At 35.3% G+C, this 26,818-nt stretch overlaps 1 protein-coding gene across 4 annotated transcripts in view; it reads left to right on the top strand.

The window, feature by feature from the left end:
• The window catches only part of LOC112054503 (gamma-aminobutyric acid receptor alpha-like), a 34,738-nt gene that overhangs the window by 3,345 nt on the left and 4,575 nt on the right, over window positions 1–26,818 (top strand). The window contains exons 1-7 of one of the 4 annotated variants that reach the window (XM_052882139.1): window positions 16,458–16,748; window positions 17,151–18,171; window positions 20,322–20,668; window positions 20,767–20,834; window positions 21,424–21,644; window positions 23,123–23,205; window positions 25,068–25,202. In XM_052882139.1, coding sequence (XP_052738099.1) covers window positions 18,146–18,171; window positions 20,322–20,668; window positions 20,767–20,834; window positions 21,424–21,644; window positions 23,123–23,205; window positions 25,068–25,202 — 880 coding nt within the window. In that variant the 5' untranslated portion in view covers window positions 16,458–16,748; window positions 17,151–18,145. The other 3 variants (XM_024094308.2, XM_052882140.1, XM_024094307.2) reach the window with 3 other exon arrangements.

Below are 26,818 nucleotides of genomic sequence, written 5' to 3'. Positions count from 1 at the left end.
CGAAGATACGCAACTATAACTATTAACTTCTATTTGAACTTAGATTCGACCCTATACTCGCGCTATCCTTCCCTCTACCCCGCGCGATCGACTTCCCACCTGCGCAGTCCCTACCCGCATATCATGGTAGTGTCATCAACGAACTAGCTAAGATATACTTAAAATGCCTAACCTCGCGTGACAGAGAGAAAAACTCCGAGCAGTGCCCTGAATTTGTGTCCAAGGAATTCCTTGACAGTCGAATAACACTCCCCTTCTACGCTTGTGTTGTTCTCCCTGCCTAGCCAAATTTGGTAAGATCCTACTACAGCAGTTTTGGATACCCGTTCTAATACAGAACTTGATGCAGTTCTAGAGACGCCAAGGTCTTCAAGCAAGTTATAGAAAAATTTCGCTGGTAGAGCCGTGATAGCCTAGTGTATATGACCTCTGCCTACGATTCCGGAGGGTGTAGGTTCGAATCCGGTCGGGGACATGCACCTCCAACTTTTCAGTTGTGTGCATTTTAAGAAATTAAATATCACATGTCTCTAACGGTGAAGGAAAACATCGTGAGGAAACCTGCATACCACAGAATTTTCTTAATTCTCTGCGTGTGTGAAGTCTGCCAATCCGCATTGGGCCAGCGTGATGGACTATTGGCCTAACTCTCATTCTAAGAGGAGAATCGAGCTCAGCCGTAAACCGAATATGGGTTGATAACGAACGAACGAACATAATACTACTAGTAGATAAAAGGGTAAATTATATAGAAGCTGGTGAATTGGTGATATAATGTAATCTTCTTAATAATTATTGACACATTGTTGATTACATTTTCGTTTTGTCCGCGTTCAGATTGCGAAGCCGCGCCATATCTCACAATAATCGCAAAAAGGATTACATCGTCCTTGGGACGCATGATCCAATTTTTATTAAGTAAAACGGATAAATCTGTCCATAAAGGATACTTCATTGTTGGCTTTCTCGTTAAAAATATAAACGAGTAATCTTTATTTGAATATGTTTTTGAGCGTCGTATTATTGGTGACCTTTTTTGGTGGCTACGTAAGAATACCAGAACCAATACATACTACCCTTATCTATATGTATATAATGATAATTATTTCACATGAATGTGATAGTAGATAGATAGTAATAAAGGCTTGTTTGTGTTTCTATAAATAAAATATAATTGTTATTTACAGTATTAAGTTTTACATTAAATAATTAAATTAAATACTAAACTAAATCTTACCTATAAATAAAATATAAAAACAACATTCAAAGCCATTATTTACATTTACTTTATATTTTAATAAAAAATTTAATATTTTGCTGTTAAGTCAATAATAATATATCGAATATTTAAAATGTGACAATGTTACAAAAAAAAAAGTAAATTACCAAAAACAAATAATATTAAAGAGGTTTTCTTTTTACATGTATATTAATATTTTAAAAGGATAAAGTGAGATAAAGTTTGTGGTATTGTAGGATGTAGATCTCTAGATCTACTGAACTCATTTTGAAAATTCTCTTACCACTAGAAAGCTACGTTAATTGTGAGTGTCGTACGCTACGCCTCGTAACTTTAATTTTGAGTTTTTGACCAATTATTATCACCATTATCTAATGATATTATTACCTGACATTTCGAAAGTGCTTGTAAACTAAGCCTAATTAAAATAAATGAACTTTGACTTTCACCTTGTATTTTATTCCCGTATTCTTACGACATCGGGATCTACGCGGGTGAAACTGCGGGGCGTCAGCTAGTGTGATTTTAGTATATAATAGCTGAACTTTTAGTGACAGATCTCGTTTGGGAAAGTACTAACGCTACCGCCATGCTTATTTGCTGCACAAACAGCATAACTATGTATAGTTTGTAGCGGGCCCTCAAATTGGCTATACACCGACTCAGTTGATAACGGACTTACTATAGGAATTAGTCAATGTAACGTATGTTTGCGCTGTCCAGCCTGCTCGTAACTTACCACGTTCCTTAACATTTATAAATACGATTCCAATATAATATAAGAAAGGCTTCATCCAAGTTTTGCAACTATGCAGATCCCAGCTACCAGACAATTTCCTCCCGCCTATCATGCAAATCATTATAATTTATGCATGATGCATAGATGAAAACTACTTAAGCACTTACCCATAAATATTTTTCATGAGGTATAAAAGCTAATTTATTCACGTTTTATGCACGTGTAATATGTATACTATATATACGCTTATGTAGAAAATTATATAAAAATCAAATCGAACTAGATTACGCTCACTACAAATTCAACTATGTAGGTATTACAACAAAATCAACTAAAATAGAAGAAAATAGAATGTTTGAATTTTACTCGTATAAAGTCAGCCATTGACGGTCAATAATTCTCACGTTTCTGCAGCGCAAACGGCAGCGAAGACGTTTCATATGTCGAGCCGTCATGCACACAGCGACCAATACACGATCAGTTATAGTCGTGGGTGCTGAAGAAACGTGAGAATAATTGATTGTCAATTAAGATCATAACGAACTGTGCCACAGAGGTTGTAACGAGTAATTAAAGTACAACTTGTGAGTACCGAAATTATTTTTGCAAGGCCATAAAGGCGCGAATCTGTCTGTGGTCCCCGAATTCGTCAACTTATAATTTGTATCACTATATCAGGCAATTAAACAATACTTTTCTACTGGCCTGACTGGACGTTCCTTTAATTTACACACACACCCTGTGACCTGTCTGTGTGTGTTCCTGTCACTAACATGACAAACCTATCAGTGGTGCTAGTGTGCGACCAAGTGAAGAGAAAATAGAGAAAATGACGTCCAATGGCGAATAGGCGATGGAAGCTATCCTAGTTTCGTACCAACGAAAAAGTTTAAAGTGAATTTTATCTATTTCTGTTCACGAGATTATGTCGTTGGTCGCATTTTACCGCCGTTGACATTAATTTTTCAATTATAGTGTTTTTCACACAGAACAGACATCGCTAAAAGCTAACGCTTTTTTCAGATAGCATGAGATTTCAGGGTACGGTATTTCACCATAATAGTACGTATTATGAACGTCACAAGGCAACTGTCACCGAACCCATGCTATCCGAAAAACACTATAAATAAATTATTAATTACAACAGACGCCAGCGACTTCGTACGCGTGAAATTTAGTTTTTCAGAAATCCCACGGGAACTATGGATTTTATCGAAAAAATCCCGGGTATACCGGATTCTAATGAATGCCCTAGTAAAATCCGTACAGCCTTTCTAAACATTTGCCCCGACAAAAAGACACACAGGCGAAAATTTAAACTTTTCTTATCGTGTTTAATTACAACTATATGAAATCACAGACGGACAGTTCAATTTTATTTATATGCATTAATTATCATCAAGTTAATCATAGTTAGTCATAGATTCAATATTAAAACCGGCTGCAATATGTGCTTGTAAATAGCAGTATCTCAATTAGGTTCTACTTGTAACTTGTAGCAATATCTGCCAGTTAACTGTTCATATACCTCCAACTAGGTATGGTAGTAGGTAACTGTCGCCCTCGTTTCGTAATAAGTGAGATGGGGTAAACGGAGCAGCGCCGGCGGATGTTATACAGCAAACACGATATTCCAATCGCAATGATTAACGTGCGAAATGTACCAATTTCATATCGTGTGCAAATCAAGATTGTGGTGTTAACTTCCGAATTTCGAAACGAATAGGGGTTCTCAATTACGTACTATCATACAGTTTTATTGCAAAAGTTTTATCTAGTGACTGACGTGATAGGTAGCAGCGACAATGATTGTACCATTATTATGTGGTACAGGAAACAATTTAGACAGATAAATAATTTGCAGCTTTAGAATGCATAAACAGTCACCAGGTTCCTTGCCTGACATGTTTTCTATGCCCACACTAAACAATTTATGATCAATAATTACAACTTACTACATTATCAATAATTACAGCACAAAACATTATTGCACAAAATCACTAACGCGACTAGCAGTGTGACGGTGTTCACGCTGCCTAACAAACAACTGAGCTCAAGTCATCAAATAAAATACCCTATATTACCCTTATTTTTTATACCAACACTGATACCTCCCGCCACAAAAATATAAATAATGAATTATGAATGTTAATACCACCCGTAATCGAGTAACTTGTAACACTATGAGACTCATAAAAAACGTGGCTTTCTAGTGGCAAAACAATTTTCATAGAAGAAATACATGTGATTTTTTTACCTTTTGTAATATTTTATTACGATAGATTATTGAATTACCGAGAGTTATATTACAATGAAAAAAGTCGATAACTGTCATTCCTAAAGAAAATACATTTGTACAAATAAATAATATCCCTAAATAGAAAAATAACTCTAAAAAACTTCCACGACGTTTAGTGGTTTCTCCCCATCGGTCATAGTTAAGTTCATACAGAACAAATGCCGAAAACTGCGTAAGTGATGATAGATTAGGATCGAGCTGTTTTGAATTGAGTAGGTACACGCTCCAAAAACTGGTACTAACTCCCTCAGATGTATGGTCTTTAGGACACTGGTATAACGTCAAATTCGTATTAGTAATGAACTTTTGATAATCTCTTCTATTACAGCCAGTTTCTTCATGTAAAGCTAAAGTAACAGTAAAAGTAGTAAGTAGTAAAGAAGACTTGATTAAGACCGTCACTTTTGCTTTATGACGTTACTTTGACTGTTACTTACGAGGAAGAAACTGGCCGTTAGTGTTCGATTTGATATGCGTCGCTATAATCATATTTCTATTAGAATAGAAACAACCTTTCCATTTCTTGTTCTAAAACTTAGCCAGTGTGGCTAACCAAACCGGGAATTAAATAACATTTCAAGCTATAGCTATAGGTAAAAGTCACTTTTTTAGTATTTATTCATAAGTAGAATAATATTTTGTTATTCTTTTGTAAATAAAGAAAATTAATTTATTTTCGTAGAAAATTTTAATTGATATCTTATTAAAAAAATTAATCAATGTTTATAAAAATATAAAGATTACCTTACTAAAATTACAACACTAAAAATCGAAAAGTAAACTAGTAACTATAATCTACCTACTGATCGGTGTAAATTCCGTTCGGATTCAATTAGGTAGGTAGTTAGTTAAACAATTAGTTTTTAGCAACTTGTTCAAACCGAAAAAACACGTGCGAGTGAAAGCGCATGCAATAACCACTACCATAGCCATAGACAAATAAAATCAAGAGAACATTTCAAACAGCAATCAAGAACAAATGGAATTATTTTCGGACCCACTGAAAAGCAAAGCTTGTTTGAAACTAGACGCTGAAAGAGCTAGGTGTAGGTGTAGTTTGAGTTGGAGACACGAGCTTGTAAGACTAGAGTTGCGTTGCACAGGAATTCAATAAAGCGCCAGCTATCTCTTGTTCGCTCGAGGCTGTTGCCTGAAAATATCGCGCCACTACGTGCTTATCGCACTCACGACGTACAGAAAGGACCTTTCAGTGTTCGACCCTAAACATTTTAAGAATATTGAAATTTACGAGCGCGTGTCCGATTTCAATGCGACTGTTTATTTTTACAAATAAAGATACTTATCTAACGCCGGAAGGCTTGACCCTCATCTAATATCTTCTCCGCACAAGTATCTCCTCTCCCGTAGGTACTTTCCCCTTTTTTCCATTGTTGTTGTGATACGGAAATCAGTGCGTATTGGGTGACTGAAAGACCGAATCACTTTCATATCAAAAATTTTTATATGCGTCGCATGAGTCAAATTAAATATTCCAATGAATAAAATGATATTCAATATTATTTAATTAAATGTGTACAAGTAGATATTTGGTAATTTACGAGTAGGTATATCGAAATTCAAACGCATCAATATAGGACAGAGGGCCTAGTGGCAGTTTGATATCGTTACTATCGCGTTAACGTAAACGCGAATTTCTAAGGAATTGAAACAGCGCCATCTTGTGGCACTACTGCACAACTGTTAGAATTCCATATAAATTCGCGTTTACGTCAACGCGATAGTAACAGTATGAATTGAAAACTTCCACTAGGCACACAGGTCTCTTCGCTCAAAAAGACGTATCCTACTTACAGAACAGAAAACGCTAAAAGCTCACGCTTTAATCTAACTATATCTATTATACCTAGATAATCAAACGGATAACAGGAATGACAAAGTCACAATCAAAGAAAATCACAATGGAATCCTTAAGTTTAATCTGCACCCGTTAGTCTATTATCGTACTTACAGTCTTAACGAATAAATGGATGGCGAAAGGAAATAAATATAGGTCATGTTTGAAAAAAATACTTTATAAAAAATATATATTTCCTTTACACGTGTCAAACCTCTCATTAGTGGTAGCGTATGCCTGACTACATCTATAGGTAGATAAAGGTTACGATAGATGCGCTGTATCCTCTTCACTTCCAAGTATTCTATCTAACAAGGGCAGGTCAGAATCTTGACAAGCTGCCAATGACTCGACAGAGTGACGTAGTCAATGTCAACCACCACTTCTGACTTAACTAAACATATCTTACCAACTGCGGTTCTTCTATATTTAAATAGCTTTAAAGTAAGGTATTTTGGCAAAGAATATGTATTACTCGTTAATATGAAAGTTCTGTTCAAAAATTTTAGTCAGGAACCAGTTAACGATGTACAGCATGTAGACGATTGTCAAATTTCTATATCATCCGTATTAAAACAGCACAAAAAATGATTCGCTCTAATAATGAGATGTAAAATTGTGTTTTGCGCACGGCAGCAAATTTATTTACCTATTGTGCGATTCCTCGCTACAATCAGGATTATTTAATGCTTTGCTCTTAGAATCCTGCTCTTGCTCGCTATTGCAGTCTAAACTAATAGTTGTATCAATAGGCCTGGGACTTACTCATAGATTCTATAACAATAGGCACATTAGATAGATACAGGCAGCAGGAGTCACCTCCTCAAACTGAATGGCCGGATGTAGATACTAGCCACTACGTCTTCCTCCTTACACCGACCGTTCGTCGCAGGTTGTGCCTCCCGATCTTTTAGCCTTAACGGGTAAAGGATCGGGAGGCACAGGCAAATAGATGACTTTACAACCGGATTACTATTTTTTAGAATTATAGTAAAAGTACTAGTATCTATAAGATAATAATAATATCCCCCACTCACCGCCCAATTTTTTTAAATTCAAAATCATTCATATGTGATCTGTCAAAGTATGTCGGATCTATTCAGTAGTAAAAAAATATGAGGTATGAAAATTGGATTGGAAATAATTGATGCCGTAATGATTTATTTAACAGTTCTACGAATCGCACAATTATCTTGCTCTGTAGGTCGAGCTGGTTCTACTTACCAGATATTATCCAAGTTTAAATACTGCTATTTAAACTACTAATGCGATTGGTACGAGCGGCACAGATGTCCGAACTTTGCCGTTTGTTAGAACAAGAACTCAACTTGATATTAAAATTTCACTTCACGTAAAGTGAACACAGTCTGAATAGTCGGTTTATTTTCATCTATTTTATTCAGTTAAAAAAATTACTTAACTTACACTTTTTAAAGTAAACACTGCTCGGCTATATTCATAGGGCTATAGTTGTGAAAATTCACAATTAAAATTCACACAAGTAAAGCCGTATCAAGGCATAATATTCTGATCAGTGGGTTAATCACTAACTAGAATATCGAAGGATAAAATCAACTTTGCCGCTTTGATATTAGTTTGTAGGGACGTTTTAAATTGCAATTCTTATTAAGTAATACAAGAAAAATGTTTTGTAGCATACCTTCTATTAGAAAACCATTAAATATGATATGAGTTCATATCTTTAATTTTCTAATAGTACGTAACTATGAGCACTTTATGTACTATAGTAGTAGATAGTACTTATACCAGCGTATGATTTAGTTATAATTTCATTGAAAGTAAAATTATCAGAGTAGATGTTAAGAAAAAGTATAAGAAGTATTTTGTAGCATATTATGTTCCGTAGAGCCGTGATAGCCGTGATTTACTTTCAGTTAGGTAAATGAATTTTAAAAATATCGTGAAATCGGGAAAAGTATCGTGAGGAAACCTGCATACTTGAGAATTTTCTAAATTCTCTAGGTGTGTAAAGTCTGCCAATCCGCGTTGGGCCAGCGTGGTGGACTATTAGCCTAACCCCTCTCATTCTTAGAGGAGACCCGTGCTCAACAGTGAGTCGAACATGGGTTGTCAAATGATATTATGTTCTACGGATGTAACGTTCGAAATACTAAGTACGGTATGATTTGGTTTTGAAAAACAATGAAACAAGTTAAGAGCGTTGTAAGTAAAATTAACATCCTTTATATACCTATGTAATACCGGTTAATATCATTGTCTTACGGGCCTGTATAAATGCAGAGGTTGGGAACGTTGTACCTTCTTAGTAGATACTCGTAGGTACAAGGAATTTACCCTTTCATGTAAAAACAAATGCCGCAGCCAGTCCGCTCGAACCCCATCTGTGGAATGGACTAATTTAATTCAACAATAGCTACTAGCTCCTTCAAATAGAGCCTTCTTCGTCTTCCGTCATATTACGCTCAAATAAAATATGATTGTATTGTTACTTGCACATGAAGGCAACCACATTGGTATTTCTCGTTTTGTTTCTAAGACATTTTTCATTTATAAACGTGGAAAATGTTTTTTTTATGAGATATATAAAAGTTTACCTACTTCTCAGAGTTGTCCCACTAGATGAAATGAGGAGGTTTCAAAATGACCTGCTTAAATTAATAAATAGTTAAATTGAGTTACTGTCCTTTCATCATAATAAAACGCATACACGGCTAAACCGATTTGTATATTACATTTTTAGGACATTGGTTTAAATCACAAAAAGAAATACCTGAACGCCAGACAAAATTAGAAAACGTATTTTTATTTATAATTCTTTCAAGATGCTATGGGGAATCATGTCCTCCTCCAACCCTTCGCTAGAAATCTTTATAGTTTTCTTGAAAATATCTTTAACGAACGAAATATCTTTACCAAGGGTTACCAAAGCTATGTAATTGGCAACTAGGGACATTTAGTTATCATTATTATGCCAAGTAAATTATAAAAAAAGAACGCTTTATACTTGCGGTTGGACCCTTGTAATCTATCTTCCAGAGCCACCGCTATAAAAACTCTATAACTTGTTATACCTATATTTTATATTTGTACCTATGGTACTAGCATAAGCTGAAAAAATCAGCCTTCATAAAAGTAGGTTATCTGACTATCGCAGTCTTTCGGTCCACTGGAAAAAATTCAACATAATTTTAAAGGAGGTCGATTACACATACTCGTAAGGTTCAATATTTATATATCAATTACACGTAGTCTATGGTAAATTAAATAGAGACAAATTCTTTTTTTTTAAAGCTACCTATCAAAGGCATTGACATAATATGTCGATCATGTAGATACCTTCATCAATTTTACAGCAGTAAAATGTGAGAAATAATAATAAAATAAATTGATTTATCCAACCAACAAGCCGATAAACGATATTATATACCAAATAAATAAAGTAATGTATAAGTAAAAAAAAGTTCATGGACCTGTCTAAGAACATACAAAACATTGTATGATCTATATACAATGTGCAATTGTAAACATTTAATTTAAATAAACAGGAAGGAGGCAGTGAGAAATGTAGCTCTTGGACAAGACAAGCAGATGAGCTTTTCATGACTAAATCTTATTTAACAGCTTTCAGCAACTCCCTTTTGGTGATCGGTTATTTTGTGGAAAAAGTATACACAAAAGATGACTACCTGTATCGTATTGGAAATGTCCTCATAATAATCGGCCGTGTCACAGAATTATTATCTGATCTGCATACAATAGTTCACAAATTTATGAATATTAATATTGAACAATGCGGTGGCTATAGGACGAACTTTTACTTCATGACTGCGAGTTTGTTGTCCATTATCGGCGAGTATCAAGAATTGAGGATCGCAATGAATAGAAATTCTGAATATATTTCACTATGACAGCTACCAGCATACGCGGGGAGACCATCCTTTGGTGTTGAGATCTCTACCAATCGTCGGAAACGTTTTAATGGCCATTGGCTACATTCTAGAACACTTTCGATCTGTGAGACCTTTCCTTTTACTTGACTTGTCCTTTAGCGAGCGCCTAAGTACTTCTCGGACATATTTTCTCTTTAACTAATCCTGAGCTACTGTCCCATGAACGGCCCAGTGTTAGATTGATCTACATTATATTCTTACTAAGCAGTATTTCCATATTTATAAAAGACATATTGGGATCATTCACACACACCGCTACACTTCGCTCATGGATAAATATTTAAATAATTAAAAAGGTATTTTAAATACAATTGTATGAAACGAATAAATTATATCTACTCATAATATAATTTTTTTTTTCTTTTTCTTTAACGACGTAGTAGTTTAATAGAATAATAAAAAAATGAAAAAAATCAAACGACTTCAAAAACAAAATGTAGGTATCCAATATTCTTAAAAAGCAAAAAATAACATCGTGCGTATGTACCTACTGATTAGTTTGAAGGCGTTGTTGCATTAATTTAAGCCGATTCTGAAAGAACCACAAATATCTGAAAACCCCAAAACCCATAAATTTTTATTATCAGTAGGTATAAATAGCTACAGCCACTAAACTACCACGACATAAAAATCATGTATGTCTATGAACATGATCGATTGATTGCTAAAAAAACATGTTAGAAACTCTTCGTTTGGATACTTTTGGTACAATGTATCTCTGAGACCGTCAAATCGTCTCTTTGAACACCCCTTTGTCTTATTATATCTACTGTGCCTTTGTTATATAATAAACACTCCACTAATAAGATTAATTTATGGTCTCCAAGATAATTTTAATTGGCTACGTGATGATAAAGTTGACGCAAGCAAATTAAAATCTGTCCGTTTTGATTAAAAGTAAAGCGAACTAAACTTTAAAACAACAACTTTGTATTCCAAAATGTCTTACAACATCAATAACTGCTAAGGCAATAAGTGCCAAGTAGGAGAAATGCGCGTTCTATTTATTTACTATCAGATATATTTTATTTTCGCGATAGAAATATAATATGTATTTACTAGCGAGAACTACGTACCGCGGAAGCCATGAATATCTTCAAGGTAAATAGCCATATGTGCATTATTTTTTAAGGAATTTCTTACTTTATGTAATTTTTATGGTGGAAAAATAATTATGATATAAAATAAAACATATTCATCATCATCGGATCAGTAGTTGAAGGAGTAACGGCATTAACACATACGTGTAAGTATTTCGTTCGTACGTTCGTCTTCGTAATATTAGTGTTAATTTATATAACACTAGCAGACGCCACGCGGTTTTACCCGCGTAGTTACCGTTCCCGTATGAATACGGGGATAAAATATAGCCTATAGCACCCGAGGAAAGTGTAGTATCCCAACAGTTAAAGAATTTTCAAAATAGGTTTAGTAGTTTCAATGCAAACAAACAATCCAATATGTATAGACCACAGTATAGACAAAATTTTATATAAATTAGCATTTTATATAATTTATCACCGAAGATACCCGGATATACTAAAAACTCTTAATAAAAGTCAGGAAATCATTGTAATTTCTTAAAAAATGCAAGGACAGGTTAGGGCCAAGATTGCAAGTGGATATAAAACTTTAGTCCAATAAGTATATACTCATAGATTCTTGGTTCGATCAGCAGCCTGCTTTAAAACTCAAAATTAACCTAGTCTGTTTTAAAGCCCATAGATGTACCTACTCTGTACCGACTCTTAAATCTACGGTTAAACCCATGTTTAAAATTAAAAGGAATAAAAAGACAAAATTTAATGAATCAGTCGCAGATATTTGCATATATTTTACTAAAATAGAAGATCACTGGCCGGAGATCAAAACTAATTTTACATTCTAATAAGGATAGGACCTATATTTAGATATATTTCAAGGGTTTTATTATAAAGCAACATTTTGTCAAAAGCTTGTCTGAGTTGACTGTTCGCCACACTTTTGTATTAAACAGAGAGTGCTTGTAGGTATCGACGAGAGCTCTCTTTTACCAATGAGGGTCTACATTCAAGGCTTTGTCGATGTTACAAAGAGTTTTTTTTTTAAATGCCACGGTCCAATGATCTTGCTATTTTATACCTTCTGTCGAAACGGGAAAATCTATTTACGTATTCTTTTATCATCATCTTCAACAGCCTAATCTTTTAATAACTCACTGCAGAGCTGTTGAAATCTTAAAAAGTAGTTTTTGAAAAAGACAATTACTTCGAGAATCGAGAGACGATTTCGAAACTCACACATTCGAGTTTTAAAACATTGTCACAGGATAGCGCTACAATCGAGAACTCACGAAAACGTAGGTACGGGCATCTATCATAATTATCATGTATCTATATTCTATACTTATAATAAAACTAAAACAGATCAAATTCTGTACTTCACACTAATATTATAAAGGCGAAAGTTTGTGTGTAAGTGTGTAAGTATGCTTGTTCCTCTTTTACGCTGCGGCTACTGAAGCGATTTGGCTGAAATTTGGAATGGAAATAGATTTTACTCTGGATTAACACATATTTTTCGTCCCGGAAAAATCATGGTTGGTGGATTTGTGAAAAACTGAATTCCACGCGGATGAAGTCGCGGGCGTCCGCTAGTTGAAGATATTTTAAAAATTTTATTTGGATAGCATTGTAATAATTGATACTGAAGCCAAAAATGTATTTTTTTTTGTCTGTTTGTCCGCCTGTTCGTATTTTATGTTGACCGGGCATCGCATCACGCTGAAACTTCTGAATGAATTTAAATGAAACTTGGCACGATCTGAGACCATAAAACAAAGAAACTTATAGGATACTTTTTGTAGTGAAAATTAAATCCGAAGGTTGTAAAACAATAGTTGAAAGTTTGTATGGAAAGTCCCTAATTTTTCAAGTTACATTTGTAAAAATTGGTATGTGTACTACCAGAATAATAGTAAAAATTATGTAATTCAAGATTTTCCCAAAATTCTACCTGAAGTGTTAAAAATGGAGTTTTTATTTAATATAATATTTATTGTACGTAAAACATGCGAAGATATAAATAGAACGGCATGAAATAGGGTAGAATCGTAATAAGGAGACGCGCAATCAGTTAGTTTATTAGTTTGTTAATTAACTTCGCTCTACTAAGAACTTATAGGTACATTTAATATTTAATGAGACATAGTTTGATATATATTACGTAAACTTGTACATATATGATACAGTTCTCAATATTCTAATAATAACTTACAAAAGACAAACTGGCGGTTTAATCATGGTGTTAACTGTTAACCTTCAAAACTATTATTATAATCAAAGTGTAACCAAACTAAAGCAAGTATACAAATACTCGCACTACGTGATAATATAGAAGAGCTTTATAACATAGGCAGTGGCGTAGCGTGCCTTGGAGGGGCCAAGTATCAAAATTAGTTTGGGGTGGAGGGGGGGGGGGGGGGGGGGGGGTTTTGGCTAATAGATGAGCGGCAAACTCTTTCACAACAAAATAAAATTGGTACTAAAATGTTTGTAGTAACATACATACTACACAACATCGATATGATATCTTAGTACGTAAGAAGCGCATACTGTGAGTGGACCTAAAAAAATATTTATTGTCTTTTCTTATTTTAATTCCTTAATTATGCCTTCGTGTTCATTTTGGAAGTGTAAAAACACAAGTCACAACATAAATAAAGAGAAATGTGTTACGGTTACGGTTGATGACATACTCAATGTGTGAAACCAATCACAATTCCGCGACGCTTGGCCCATCTAACGATCTACGATCGATGCTACATAAGATGTACTATTTTTTTTGGGTTCCTATGTGGGAACATTGAAAAATTGTGGATTACATTTTACTAAATTTTGCTTTCACACGCTTAAGAGGCCTTGTAGTTCGGGGCCCCGTATCATTGATACAGCTGATCGGCGGTAGCTACGTCCCTGAACATAGGACTACACAAAAGCCTAGTTGCGTAGTCGTGTCACGAAAAGATTAGGTTTCCGCTGAGATTTACAAATTCCAACGCTTCCAACTGGTCGGCTCTATTTAGTTCAGATTTATACTAAGTGGATTTATAGTGTAGTGGGCATCATAATAATACGATTTAAAAAAACACCGGCCAAGTGCGTTTCGGGCCACGCAGTGTAGGGTTCTGTAGTAAATTAGCACTTAAAACTCCTATTTAATGCACAAAAATACCGATAACGCTTCTAGGCAAGGAACCCCAAAAAAATTTTTTTTTAATTTTCTTTTTACCACAGCTTCTAGTTCTAACAAACTCTGAGTTATCCTGACAACTTTTATCTAATTAATTGACAACGGAATTTGTATGCAATTTTCGTGCTCAGAGTACCTACTTACGTTTTTTAGTCGACTATAACTCGTTAAATGGCAATTACTACTTAGCTAGTTTTTTTTTAATTCATTAATAAGACCTAAATATTTTTAGGTTTTATTTTACGAGTTTGTTCGTATTTTTAATATAATATACATATTTCAGTTATCCATACTTTAGACGCTAGAGGAATTCTGTCCTAACACTTCGTCTTCTTCTTGACAAGGACTTCAATCAAGACCACCGTTAAATTAGATCATTAGGTATGTCGCTTTTTAAAAAGCTTCTATTAAGTTATTACTTATTATGATCTGAAACAGTACTCGTAGATAGTATTAAATAAGTTTCCCAAGTTCTTAGTAAGATGGAGAGGCGGCAGCGATCAATGTCAACATAACTTTCAGTTACAGTGACACTGCGCCTTGGCTCGCGGTAAATGGCTGGCAACTTAAATGTTCAAAGGACTTTTCTTGGCCTTTTAGAGTGAAAAATCTTTACGTATTAACAATCCTTATGTTTTCAGTCTTGTCCATTGTTGTGGATGCTGTAATATTTGTTACATAACATAATTATATCGGAATTTGAAATAAAAAAATTCATGAAATTTGTATTTTGGAACGGGTATCTAAACTACTCTAGTAATCTAATACTCTAATATAGATCATAATAAAGAATGGCTGGGCAGGGAGAAAAGAACGAGCAACGAGACGGGGAATGTTAACTAGTTTTAAAGGAATTCCTTAACCCTACTCTCATGGTTGCAAGTCCAGGGCATTATTATTAACATAAATCTATACTAATATTATAAAACTGAAGAATTTGTTTGTTGGTTTGTGTGCAAATCTCAGGAACTACTGGTCCGATTTGAAAAATTTTTTCAGTGTTAGATAGCCCGTTTATCTAGGAAAGCTATAGACTATATATTGTCCCCATATTCCTACGGGAACGTGAACCACGCGGGTGAAACCGCGCGGCATCAGCTAGTAGATAATAAATAAAACTAAATGTAACAACTCAACATCGTAGAGACGACATCGCTGCAGGAAAGCTCTGGTTTCGAAGAGAACGTACAACAACACAAAAACAACAAAACCAACAACAACACCAACAAGAACGATAAAAACGAATTATTCAGTGTTTCACAACCAGTGTGTTGAGTTTTTTTTTCTTTTACAATGTCAGCCACTGACGATCAAGTAACCTCACACGCCTGCAGCGCAAACGGCTTGACAGCTGATAAAACTGATCGTCTACTGGTCACAATGTGCATGACATCATGCAGATGATGTCACGTCAAGCCGTTAGCGCTGCAAGCATATGGGCTTATCAGTGAGTGCCTAGCATTAGATAAAACCCAGCTATAAATTATGAAAGTTTCACAAATCGGCCTTAAGGACGTAATTGAATTAATGAAGCTGAAAGTAGATGAAGTTATCTCCTCACTGCGTTGCATCTTCAATTGAAACTTGTGCGAACAGCGTCAGTGGATCTCATTATTATCTATCAATCGGATAGCAAACGAGCAATCAGTTCATTTCTATCCTGTAGACGTTGCACATGATAAGATTATGCAGTTAAATCTAATACTGAGCATATTTCTAATGGTACTTAGTTCTAGGAATAAAATATTTATTTATGACGAAACTTTCCTAGCTTTAACTTAGCTAAAAAAGGCAATATGTCTTCTTTTTTTTATTTTCTACTAATTAGCCCTTGACTACAATCTCACCTCATGGTAAGTGATGATGCAATCTAAGATGGAAGCGAGCTAACTTGCTAGGAGTAGAATGAAAATCTACACCCCTTTCGGTTTCTACATCATCATACTGTTATCATTGTATTAGCCGATGGACGTCCACTGCAGGACATAGGCCTTTTGTAGGGATTTCCAAACATCACGATACTGAGCCACCTGCATCCGCGAATCCCTTCGACTCGCTTGATGTCGTCAGTTCACCTGGTGGGGGGTTGACCAACACTGCGCTTACTAGTGCGGGGTCGCCATTTGGGACCCCAACATCGGCTCTTCGAACTATGTTGTAACAATAAATTTGTAAAAGTTACAAATTTAATGTTGCAACATTATTTTGTTGGTAACTTAAGCTCGCGCTCGACATCGAGTCGCGCGCGGCGGTTTTTGCCGGGTTTACCGTTAGACGGCTGACGTCGCGATTTGACCTTGTAGGCAGGCCAGTCAGAACTAACGTCTGTCAAAGCACGGTCGCGTCACTAATTCGCGCGACCGACGCTGCCGTCTGCAGTTTTTATACTCAATTACCAAATACTGCTAATTCCAATATATTATAATATTGTGCTAAATCGTTCCCGCTATAGGGTAAGTTTTGAATGGTATATAAAACAAGATTAGATACGAGTTGTTAAAATAATCAATTATAGTTTGTGATTTTAATTTTATAAACTTTTTCCAAATTTAAGTATATATTTCCTTCTTGCAGCATTTATTTCATGTTTCATTCATTTAGCTTATACGCTGTAATAACTTGATTCTAATAATGTAACTATGTAGAATATTGCATCATTCTTTTCTTTGACTACCTTCTGCTTTTGTATATTACTTCGATTAGATTTTAAATTCATTCAATTTATTAATATTTGTAAATTCCGTTTTGATGTCACCTACCATCGGCAATTCTGGTATGGTCGTACGAACTTGCAGCGTTGCCGGTGGTGGCTAAAACGAGAATGTTTACTTAGAAGTGGCAATGACGTATTCCAGGAGCGGAGTTAGTACTTCAAGAACAAAATTGTTGGGCGCGAGGTTGCCTGTTTTGGCGAGCTGCGCGACGTGCCTTCACTGAGAACCCCAATTGTCGTGACTCCCTCCTGCCTGCCGCTGCCCCTGGTGGACAAGTTCGTCGTCGCGTTCTCGTTGCTGCCGCCGTGGATCGCAGGGGAGTGCGGGCATTAATGGACAGAAGTGAAATATATTATTAAGGCCTGGCCCCACGTTGGGCGCCAGTGTCCTGCCTTAATTATTTGAGTAGGTAGGTACTAATATTAATAATGAAAAGTAAGTAAATAATAATTATTAACAAGTATATTAAAATAAATCAACCGGCGGGCACAAATTTATATAACGTGGGTACAGGCCTTAATAATATATTTCACTTCTGTCCATTAATGCCCGCACGCCCCGCCCATTGCCACTTCAGCTTCGCAACTCGTTGAGCTATGTCGGTGACTTTGGTTCTTCTGCGGATCTCCTCATTTCTGATTCGATCACGCAGAGATACTCCTAACATATCTCGTTCCATCGTCATCATACTGTATCGATATAATATTACTTCTCTAGTTATCTTTACACTCGTAATTTGCATCCAAATGTCTTCTGATAGGTATATGTACCTTCACGAAACAATATATATATTAGACAACGCCCCGCGGTTTCATCTGCGTAGTTCATATGTCCGTATTCCGGGATAAAACATAGCGACACTCATCATCTCATCATTTACAAAAAACGTAGCTCTGTAGTAGAATTTTCAAAATTGGTTCAGTACCTATCCAGAGATTACTATACAATACCACAAACTTTACCTCTTTGTAATATTAGTATATAAGAGAGAAACTTTGTACTATAGCTTTAAAGCATTGCAAGTATGTTGTCGATATTTTAGTGTCCTGTCCTGTTACGTACCTACTCGTATCTTATACTTACGAGTAAGTTCGGTACTTGTTCAATGAGTAGTGCTCCTGACAGGTGCACTCAGGATGTTACCGGCGCTGAAAAGCTTTAAGTACGTATAACTCGTGCACATTAACTTGACACCTGCCTTTCAAACACAGTTTTTCAAAAACATCATTCGAACCAGCCCCTGTAACCAAGTGGCACGTCGATTCTCTTTCTACGATCGGAAACGCTTCGAAAACTAGAAAAATGTATGGGAATGACAGATCTTGATCACGTGACCTATCGAAAGCAAATGTCTTTCCCATACATCTTTCTTGTTTTCGAAGCGTTAGCGGTCGTAGAGAGAGAATCCACGTGGCACTTGGCTAGGAGGGCTGCTGAACACAAACTCAATATTGTAGACAATATTTAGGAATTATTTAACTGAAAAACTTTTTTTTTATTTTATTCTTTACAAGTTAGCCCTTGACTACAATCTCACCTGATGGTAAGTGATGATGCAGTCTAAGATGGAAGCGGGCTAACTTGTTAGGAGGAGGATGAAAATCCACACCCCTTTCGGTTTCCACACGGCATCGTACCGGAACGCTAAATCGCTTTGTCGGTAGGGTGGTAACTAGCCACGGCCGAAGCCTCCCACCAGCCAGACCTGGACAAATTAAGAAAATCTCAATCTGCCCAGCCGGAGATCGAACCCAGGACCTCCGTTTTGTAAATCCACCGCGCATACCACTGCGCCATGGAGGCCGTCAAACATATTTCTATGCTATAAATAAAATTAAGTCAATTAGCCAGCTTCGTTCACCTCAGTTTCAACGCGTTAATGACATCTAATAGTAAAAAATATTTGTGATTGACTGTATAATCACTGTCACTTTACATCAATTAAATCATTAGTCAATTGCTAACTTGTCGTTTAAAAAATCTCTCCTTATGTTAAGTACGTACTTTACATGACGAGAGAGGTCGTTTTTATAGGTTTGCACTTCTCATCTCACTGTCTAAGAATATGTCAACCTCCTTCAAAATAATGATGATACATCATTATTCTTAGGAATTGCAATATATGTGTAACTCGCTAAAAAATAAATAAATTGTTTTTAACCGACTTCAAAAAAGGAGAAGGTTCTTAATTCGACACGTATATTTCATTTTAATCCTCTACCTCATAACTTCGTCATTTATTAACCAATTATTAATCTTTTTGCTTTCAGATTGGTCCCATTTCATTTTCATGAAATTCGGTTTAGTGATATTGTGTTTAAATTAAAATAACTGAAATACGTAATGACGTATTTCAGTTATTTTAATTAGAAGTCGTTTAAATTTTTATGTTAAAAAGATTATTATTATTAACCATACCGTTACTACGCACACATTATTTGAATAATCATATTATTCAAATAATGTGTGACATTTAATTAAAAAGGTCATTGGGGTGTAATTTAAAAGGCCTTTCATAAAATAACTGAAAGTTTATATTATTCGGAACTTCACATAGAAATGCAATCAGGTGTGTCCCTGTTTAACATAATCCAAAAAAGAAAAAGGGTAGCAGTGCGTTTTCCGCTATTCATACAGAATTGCGTATTTACGCAAATGGGCTTTCGACTTTCATGTAGGTATTTTGCGTTGCCTGTTGAAAGTATTATATGTATAGGTATAGTACCTTCAACTACATGGTACAAAATATTTTCGAAGAAGTTTAGTCGTTGATTATAAACATTTAGGTAAACAAAAACAGTTTTGAGCTTTTTACAAAAAATTAAAAACAGCTCGATGTTGATTTTGCGGAAGCAAGATTAATATTAGGCGTCCACTGAGCGGCATCGTACGCATCGTATTATAAATCCGTTTGATGCGATGCATCCGATACGTACGATGCGGATCTGTGGACGCCTACCATAGATGTCGATCGCGACATCGTCGCCGTGGAATTCTTTGGATAAAAATGTAACATTTATTATCGATGAAATAATGTATTTACCGATTTCTGTTTACCTGTGGAAATAAGTGTAAACAAATAGACCTATTAAACAGTACCTAAAATATACTACCTACCTACTAATCCATTATAGTATTTTATCAGATGTTATTAAATTTATTATGATATCTGGATAAAATTTGGCTAAGAGATAGATTATTATCTGGATTATTATCTAATTTCTACCCCGATATTTCTACGAGGACGAAATTAACGACAGTAAAGCCCCAGAGCATAGCTAGATTTATAACATATCTAATCTTTTGATACAGCTGTCTGCTCGTGGACGCGAAAGGCGCAATCTACTTCACGAACAAAAATGGAACATTTCCAATAACGCTGACATCCTTCAAGTCCCATGAAAGCGAGAGGGGCACTCCAAAGATTTTATCTACGACCGCTAAAAATCTGTCAAGGGACGATGATGCGTACTGGGAAGAGAGATCTGACGCGTTGCTCTCGAGTTTTCTCAACGATACCTACGACGATGCCGAACCCAACGATGGGAAGTCGAATCAGAAGAGAAGCATTAACGACGCGGTATCGAAAAACATTACGTTGGTACTGGAAAATCTATTGAAGAATTATGAAAATTCGCAACTCCCCACACACGGGAAAGGTACGTGCTTTAATTTATTGGGTTAAGTAATTAAAGAGGGAAATGGATGAGTTCTAGAACTTTAACAAGATACATGACCCTATTTGTTTTGTTTACAGGCTACCCTACTGTCGTGCAAACGAATATATTAATAAGAAGTATGGGACCGGTGTCTGAATTAGATATGGTAAATATAGTAATTACATCTACGAAATGACGTTCACTACAATTTCTTAAATATCTATTCATGCTAATTATTGTGCTTATGTAGATCTAATGCCGAATTTTGCCAACGTCCTGAAAGTTGAAACAGAATTCGAATCCTACTAGGAAAATAAGAGCTGTCACCCCTATATGGTATTACACAGCATTTATTTTTTCATTGTAACTTGTGTACGATTACTACAGTGGTGACTCTACCAAATCAAATCTACCCATCAAACTAGAAGAATTTGTAGATATTGTCTACATATGTTTTCTGCGATATTGTGTAGGTACTCGTATGTTTACACACTTGTGTACTAAAATATTGTAAAATATACTATAACATTATAGATAGTAATTGACTGCCAATGCCATAACGGAAATTCGGACGAGAATATATCGAACTGAAACTTCTGTAAAATTGTCGTGATTTGAAACAAGATGAAAAGAAAATATTTTACTCGTATATACTTTGCATAGCTTTGCATACATACACTTTTTTTTGTTATTAAGAATTGGATAAAATAATTGTTAAATTATCCTGCAATAACTCGTAAATATTTCCGATACAGGATTACTCAATGGACTGTTACTTCAGACAGTACTGGCGAGACACGCGCCTCTCCTTCCTCGGCCCGATACGATCGTTGTCGCTATCAATCAAAATGCTGGAGAGAATATGGCGGCCAGATACCTACTTCTACAATGGGAAACACTCGTATGTCCACACCATCACTGTGCCCAACAAACTATTGAGAATTAGTCAACACGGCGACATTCTCTACTCTATGAGGTAACTTAACTAACTTTAATAAGGTTCACCACCTTCACATAAGTACCTACTCACCACTTACATAAAGTTCGAAAGTGTCAAAACTTACATTTCTTCTTCAGTCTTCAGATAGTCTAAATGTAAGTTTTGTTACATTTTTTTTTATTCTTCACAAGTTAACCCTTGACTACAATCTCACCTGATGGTAAGTGAGGATGCAGTCTAAGATGGAAGCGGGCTAACTTGTTAGGAGGAGGATGAAAATCCACACTCCTTTCGGTTTCTACACGACATCGTATCGGAACGCTAAATCGCTTGGCGGTACGCCTTTGTCGGTAGGGTGGTAACTAGCCACGGCCAAAACCTCCCACCAGCCAGACCTGGACCAATTAAGAAAACCTCAATCGGCCCAGCCGGGGATCGAACCCAGGACACCCGTCTTGTAAATCCACCGCGCATATCACTGCGTCGTCAAAGAGGCCGTACTTATTAGAAGGTGGTGAAACTGACCCTTAGCGACATAAAGGCATAAAAATATACGTTAACCGTAACCCTGTCCATAAGTAGTGAAAACGTAGAAATATTCCATCGTTAGTCGTTACTAATCATTAGTCTAATATTATGATTTTGTAAAATGATTAAAAACTTTTTTGTTTAAAAATTGAAGTTGAAAAGTTGACGAAACGTGATGCGTCTAAGAATTAAAAATATGATAAAGGATAAAAAGTACAATTAATTTTATAGTCGCTGAGAAATAGTCCGTTCATTTTAATTGACGTCTTGAAAAATGCTACGCTCTCGTTACCGTCGTCGGAAAAAATATTGAAATAATTCCAGAGTTCTTCAAGTTCCACTTTTAGAAACATGTATAATAATTCCATGTATAAGTCTTTACAAAAATGTTAATATTAATCCACTTCAAGAAGTTTATTTATTACAAACAAATCTCTTCATATTATAAATGAGTCCTTCTGTTTTTTAACCGCCTTCAAAAAAAGAAGGAGGTTCTCAATTCGAGTCTACTTATATATTTTTTTTATTTAGTAACAAGTTAGGCCTTAACTACGATCTCAACAGATACAGTTACAGAATATATACCTATGTACAAGTATACAGTTTAAGATAAAAGCCAATCTGACTCCAATGGTGCTAACATGCAATTAAGTTAATATAATAAGAGAAATAGACAAAATATCGTCTAATGGCGGCTTAGTTGTTCCAGTCCTTGGGGTGACCCAAGGCAAAGAAATAAATTTGTAGCGGTATATACACCGCCATTGGTGCAAATCTTTACGAGATTATGTCGTTGGTCGCATGATAACGCCACTGATTTGTCAATTTGGAAAATATAAGATCGTAAACTGACCCGAGCTGGGAATCAAACTGTTGCGAACCACGTCACTACTAACTATGCCAGAGAGGTCGTTTCCTAGTTTATATTCATAAGTTCATACAGGGGTGCATGTGCTGATAACATATTCAGTTCAACTTTGCCGCAGGCTGACTATCAAAGCGAAGTGTCCCATGGAGCTCCGGAATTTCCCGATGGATCGCCAATCTTGCCCGCTTATCCTCGGCAGCTGTGAGTATTCAACGCCACTCACGGTTTAGGAAACTGGCGGCCGTAAGAAGTTATCAGAGCGCGAGGAATCGCTCACAATACGCTCAGCCGCTCAAATGCCTGTACACCAATATTTTTTATCGACAAATCGATTTGTTGTACCTTTTCGCTAAGTTAAAAACGTCGTTAAGGTATTTATTTCCACTTTTGTGATGCTATCGGGAAATAAAAGCTCTAAAGTTCGTGCGCTGTAGCATGGTGCGAGTTGCCTTATGACGTTCATAATTATATTATCGTAAATCGCGACAAACTTTCAAGAGTGCAAGGAACTGTCACTCGCACCATCCTACAGCGCACAAGCTGTAGCTTAAAATACTAGGGATCGGAGTCAAATGCTTCATGGAAGGAATGAAGTAAATTGCAATTAAATATTGTATATGATATGACTATTATTGACTACTGTCGCACTAGCAAAAACTAAAACAAGCTTTTAACTTAATTGGAGTATCCCGCGTTTTAATAATTTAAATCAGATAGTTTTTTTTTAAGTATAATGTTTGTCAAAGAAGTTGCTCTAGTATCTAATAGTCTTATCACTTATTATCATTTCTTTAACCTACAATTCTGTATATTTAATTGAAATTAATTAATTTAAAAGTTATGTAAAATGTACTTCTTTGTTTATTATAGTTTTTATTTTGCATTGTTTTTAATTAAATAAATAAAATAAATTCGTGTGCACTTTTGCATGTTAAAAAATTTTATTACGTTACTCTTGAAATTTTTTAGTGTGCGGTGACTGGAATCTTTTTAATTATATATCTAGGTCATACCAATCAATGATTTATACGAGTACGAGCAACGACAATAATTATGATAATTAATAGTATAATTGAAAATAAAATAAATATTCTTTTAAAAATAACTGTACCTAATAGTACACTTGTGACCAATTGTTTGTTAAATTTAATGTTTCCTGTTGCCATTTTTGTCATCCAATGGATAAATGAATAAATGGAAAATATAAAATATTTCTGTTACTATTCTGTAAAAAATAAAAAACATTTTAATAAAAAATCTATTGTCAGTTAACCATATTTACCAAGACTTCAAGAAAATATAGTTTACTTATGCATAACAATAAGTAGATACCTATACATTCACATATAGTTAAAAATATTATTTCTTGTTGTTTTCTATAAAGTTTTAACACTTAATGAGGTATTTCCAATGATTGTTTTATACTACAAAATCACCGCAAAAAGTGATCCGAATTCAAGCGACTCCACTGAGCGCACACATGTACAATTTTGTGTTTACTTACATCTTATATTTATTAATATAGTTTTTACACTTCCTAAACACTTTTTTTTTATTTTTCTTAACGAGTTAGCCCTTGACTACAATCTCCAGATGGTAAGTGATGGATGCAATCTAAGATTTAATCGGGCTAACTTGTTATAAGGAGAATGAAATCCACACCCCTTTCGGTTTCTACACGACGTCGTACCGGAACGCTAAATCGCTTGGCGGTACGTCTTTGTCGGTAGGATGGTAACAAGCCACGGCCAAAGCCTCCCACTAGCCTGACCTGGAGCAATTAAGAAAACCTTAATCGGTCCAGCCGGGGATCGAACCCAGGACCTCCGTCTTGTAAGTCCACTGCACATACCACTGCGCCATGGGGGCCGTCAAACTCAATATTGTAGACAATGTTTAGGTATAATACCTAAACATTGTCTACAATATTGAGTATTTAAATAACTTTCGTTGTTTAATAAGCGACTAACTGAAATTAAGACAATTATGCACATTTATCCGCCTCAGTTTTGATGCGCTAGTGACTCTAGTAGGTATAAAATATCATTGGTTTCTGTTTACAGATGCCTACTCGAATCAACAGCTGGTGTACCAATGGCAAAATTCCCAAAGTGTGAACTTTGTGCCGGGCATGACTCTGTCGCAGTTCGATCTGATCAGCTTCCCCTATAGAAATTTTACTTTCACGAGACGAGAAGGTAAGTTCAACCAAAACTTCTTTCATTACAACAATTTAATTAAGCTTGCGTGTCACTGAACAAATTCAACTAAACTAATCTTCTCGTAAAATTAAATTAAATTCGTATTAAATTCGTTCGTAATTAAATTCGTAAAATTAAATTCTAGATTTTTTTGAAGTTATAAGTAACTTCTTATGGGATAAACCGCTTCGTAACGTAACTCGTTACGGTGCCACTCTGGCTTCCGTTTCTCGGCAGCAGGTTTAAGTTAATTTCACTTCTGTCGAGCGTATCGAGATGAACACTTTCTTTTATTCAAAATTCAATTTAAATATTTTTAGAAGAATGAAGAAAGAAGATTGGCGTATAAATAATAAATATCATAGGTATAGAATACCTAATAAATATTTTAATACAGAAGTAGAACTTCGTTTTGAATCTGTCCTGAATAATTTGAATTATACCTCTGGGAGATAACCGGCATACAGATAGCAGAAAGACATTTTTTTTAAATGAAGCTGTTTGTGAGTGAAAAAAATATACCTACCTAATGTAACTATACTATAGTGACTTTACTGTCGCTAGTTAATATTATATTACTAGGTTGAGTAGAGACGTGCTTACACTTACCTACTTGACAATTAGTTATTTTTAGCTTTGACCTTACTGCCGAGAATGTACGTTAGGTACTCTATGAATTTCTAAACCGTTTCAGTATGGTGTCAGAGAAACACATGGAAAAATAACTCACATAAGTAAGTATAGGTATATAGGATAAAATATCCTGATTGCAATTTGCAACCCTAAAGATAGAAGGTTTAATATATGAACTAAACAAAATCCGTATACAAATACTTTAAATTCGAAAGTAAGTTTGTATATTTTGATTATAAGTAAGGCGTTTACACTCAATCTATCTATTCAACATCATGAAACTTGCATACAAGTTGGTAGAGTTACAAAAAAGAATAATTTAGAAAAAGGCACTGTTTTCGAATAGAAAATATATTAGCAGGCAAAACCGCGGGTAATAGGTAGTCTGTGATAAGTACATATTAAGTACATAAACATAACCATTTCCGATGCAATATACTCGTAGTCGTATTAACTGTATGGTGCATGTAGGTAGGTATACTCGGAAAACGCCTGAAGGAAACTCTTTATTTATCTCGTTCAATAATTCCTTTCCGTTTTCCGGATGAAAGAAAGATGTATATTGATGAGACTTTCTGGTACCTACCTCTAACTATTGACAAATAAAGCACAGGGAATTATGGATATTTTTCATATCTTATATGATTTTTTTATAATTAAGTACACAGTTTAGACACAAAAAACATATGTAGGTATGGTTTAGATCACTTTTATATTTCTCTGGCTCAAATCCATCAGACTAACTACCTTGAATCCAATCGTACGTCTGTTAGGTCTAATATTTTGTGAAAGTCAGTTGGATAAAACATTAAGTACTCATCTAGAGAGATTTTAAATATATCTCTAGGTTAAATAAATTTTCGTTACGTCATCGAAATCAGGGAGGTAAGACACTCGATCTACCTTCCCTTCATCTCCACTAATCGTGGCCGTGGCTAAGGAGCGTCGCCGCTTACCGTTTAAGTAATTTTTACGGTCGA

Source organism: Bicyclus anynana, chromosome 6, assembly GCF_947172395.1.
Source record: "Bicyclus anynana chromosome 6, ilBicAnyn1.1, whole genome shotgun sequence".
In the NCBI taxonomy this organism is placed as follows: domain Eukaryota; kingdom Metazoa; phylum Arthropoda; class Insecta; order Lepidoptera; family Nymphalidae; genus Bicyclus; species Bicyclus anynana.
The sequence above is the reverse complement of the archived record's forward strand: the minus strand, read 5'-3'. Positions and strand labels throughout refer to the sequence as shown.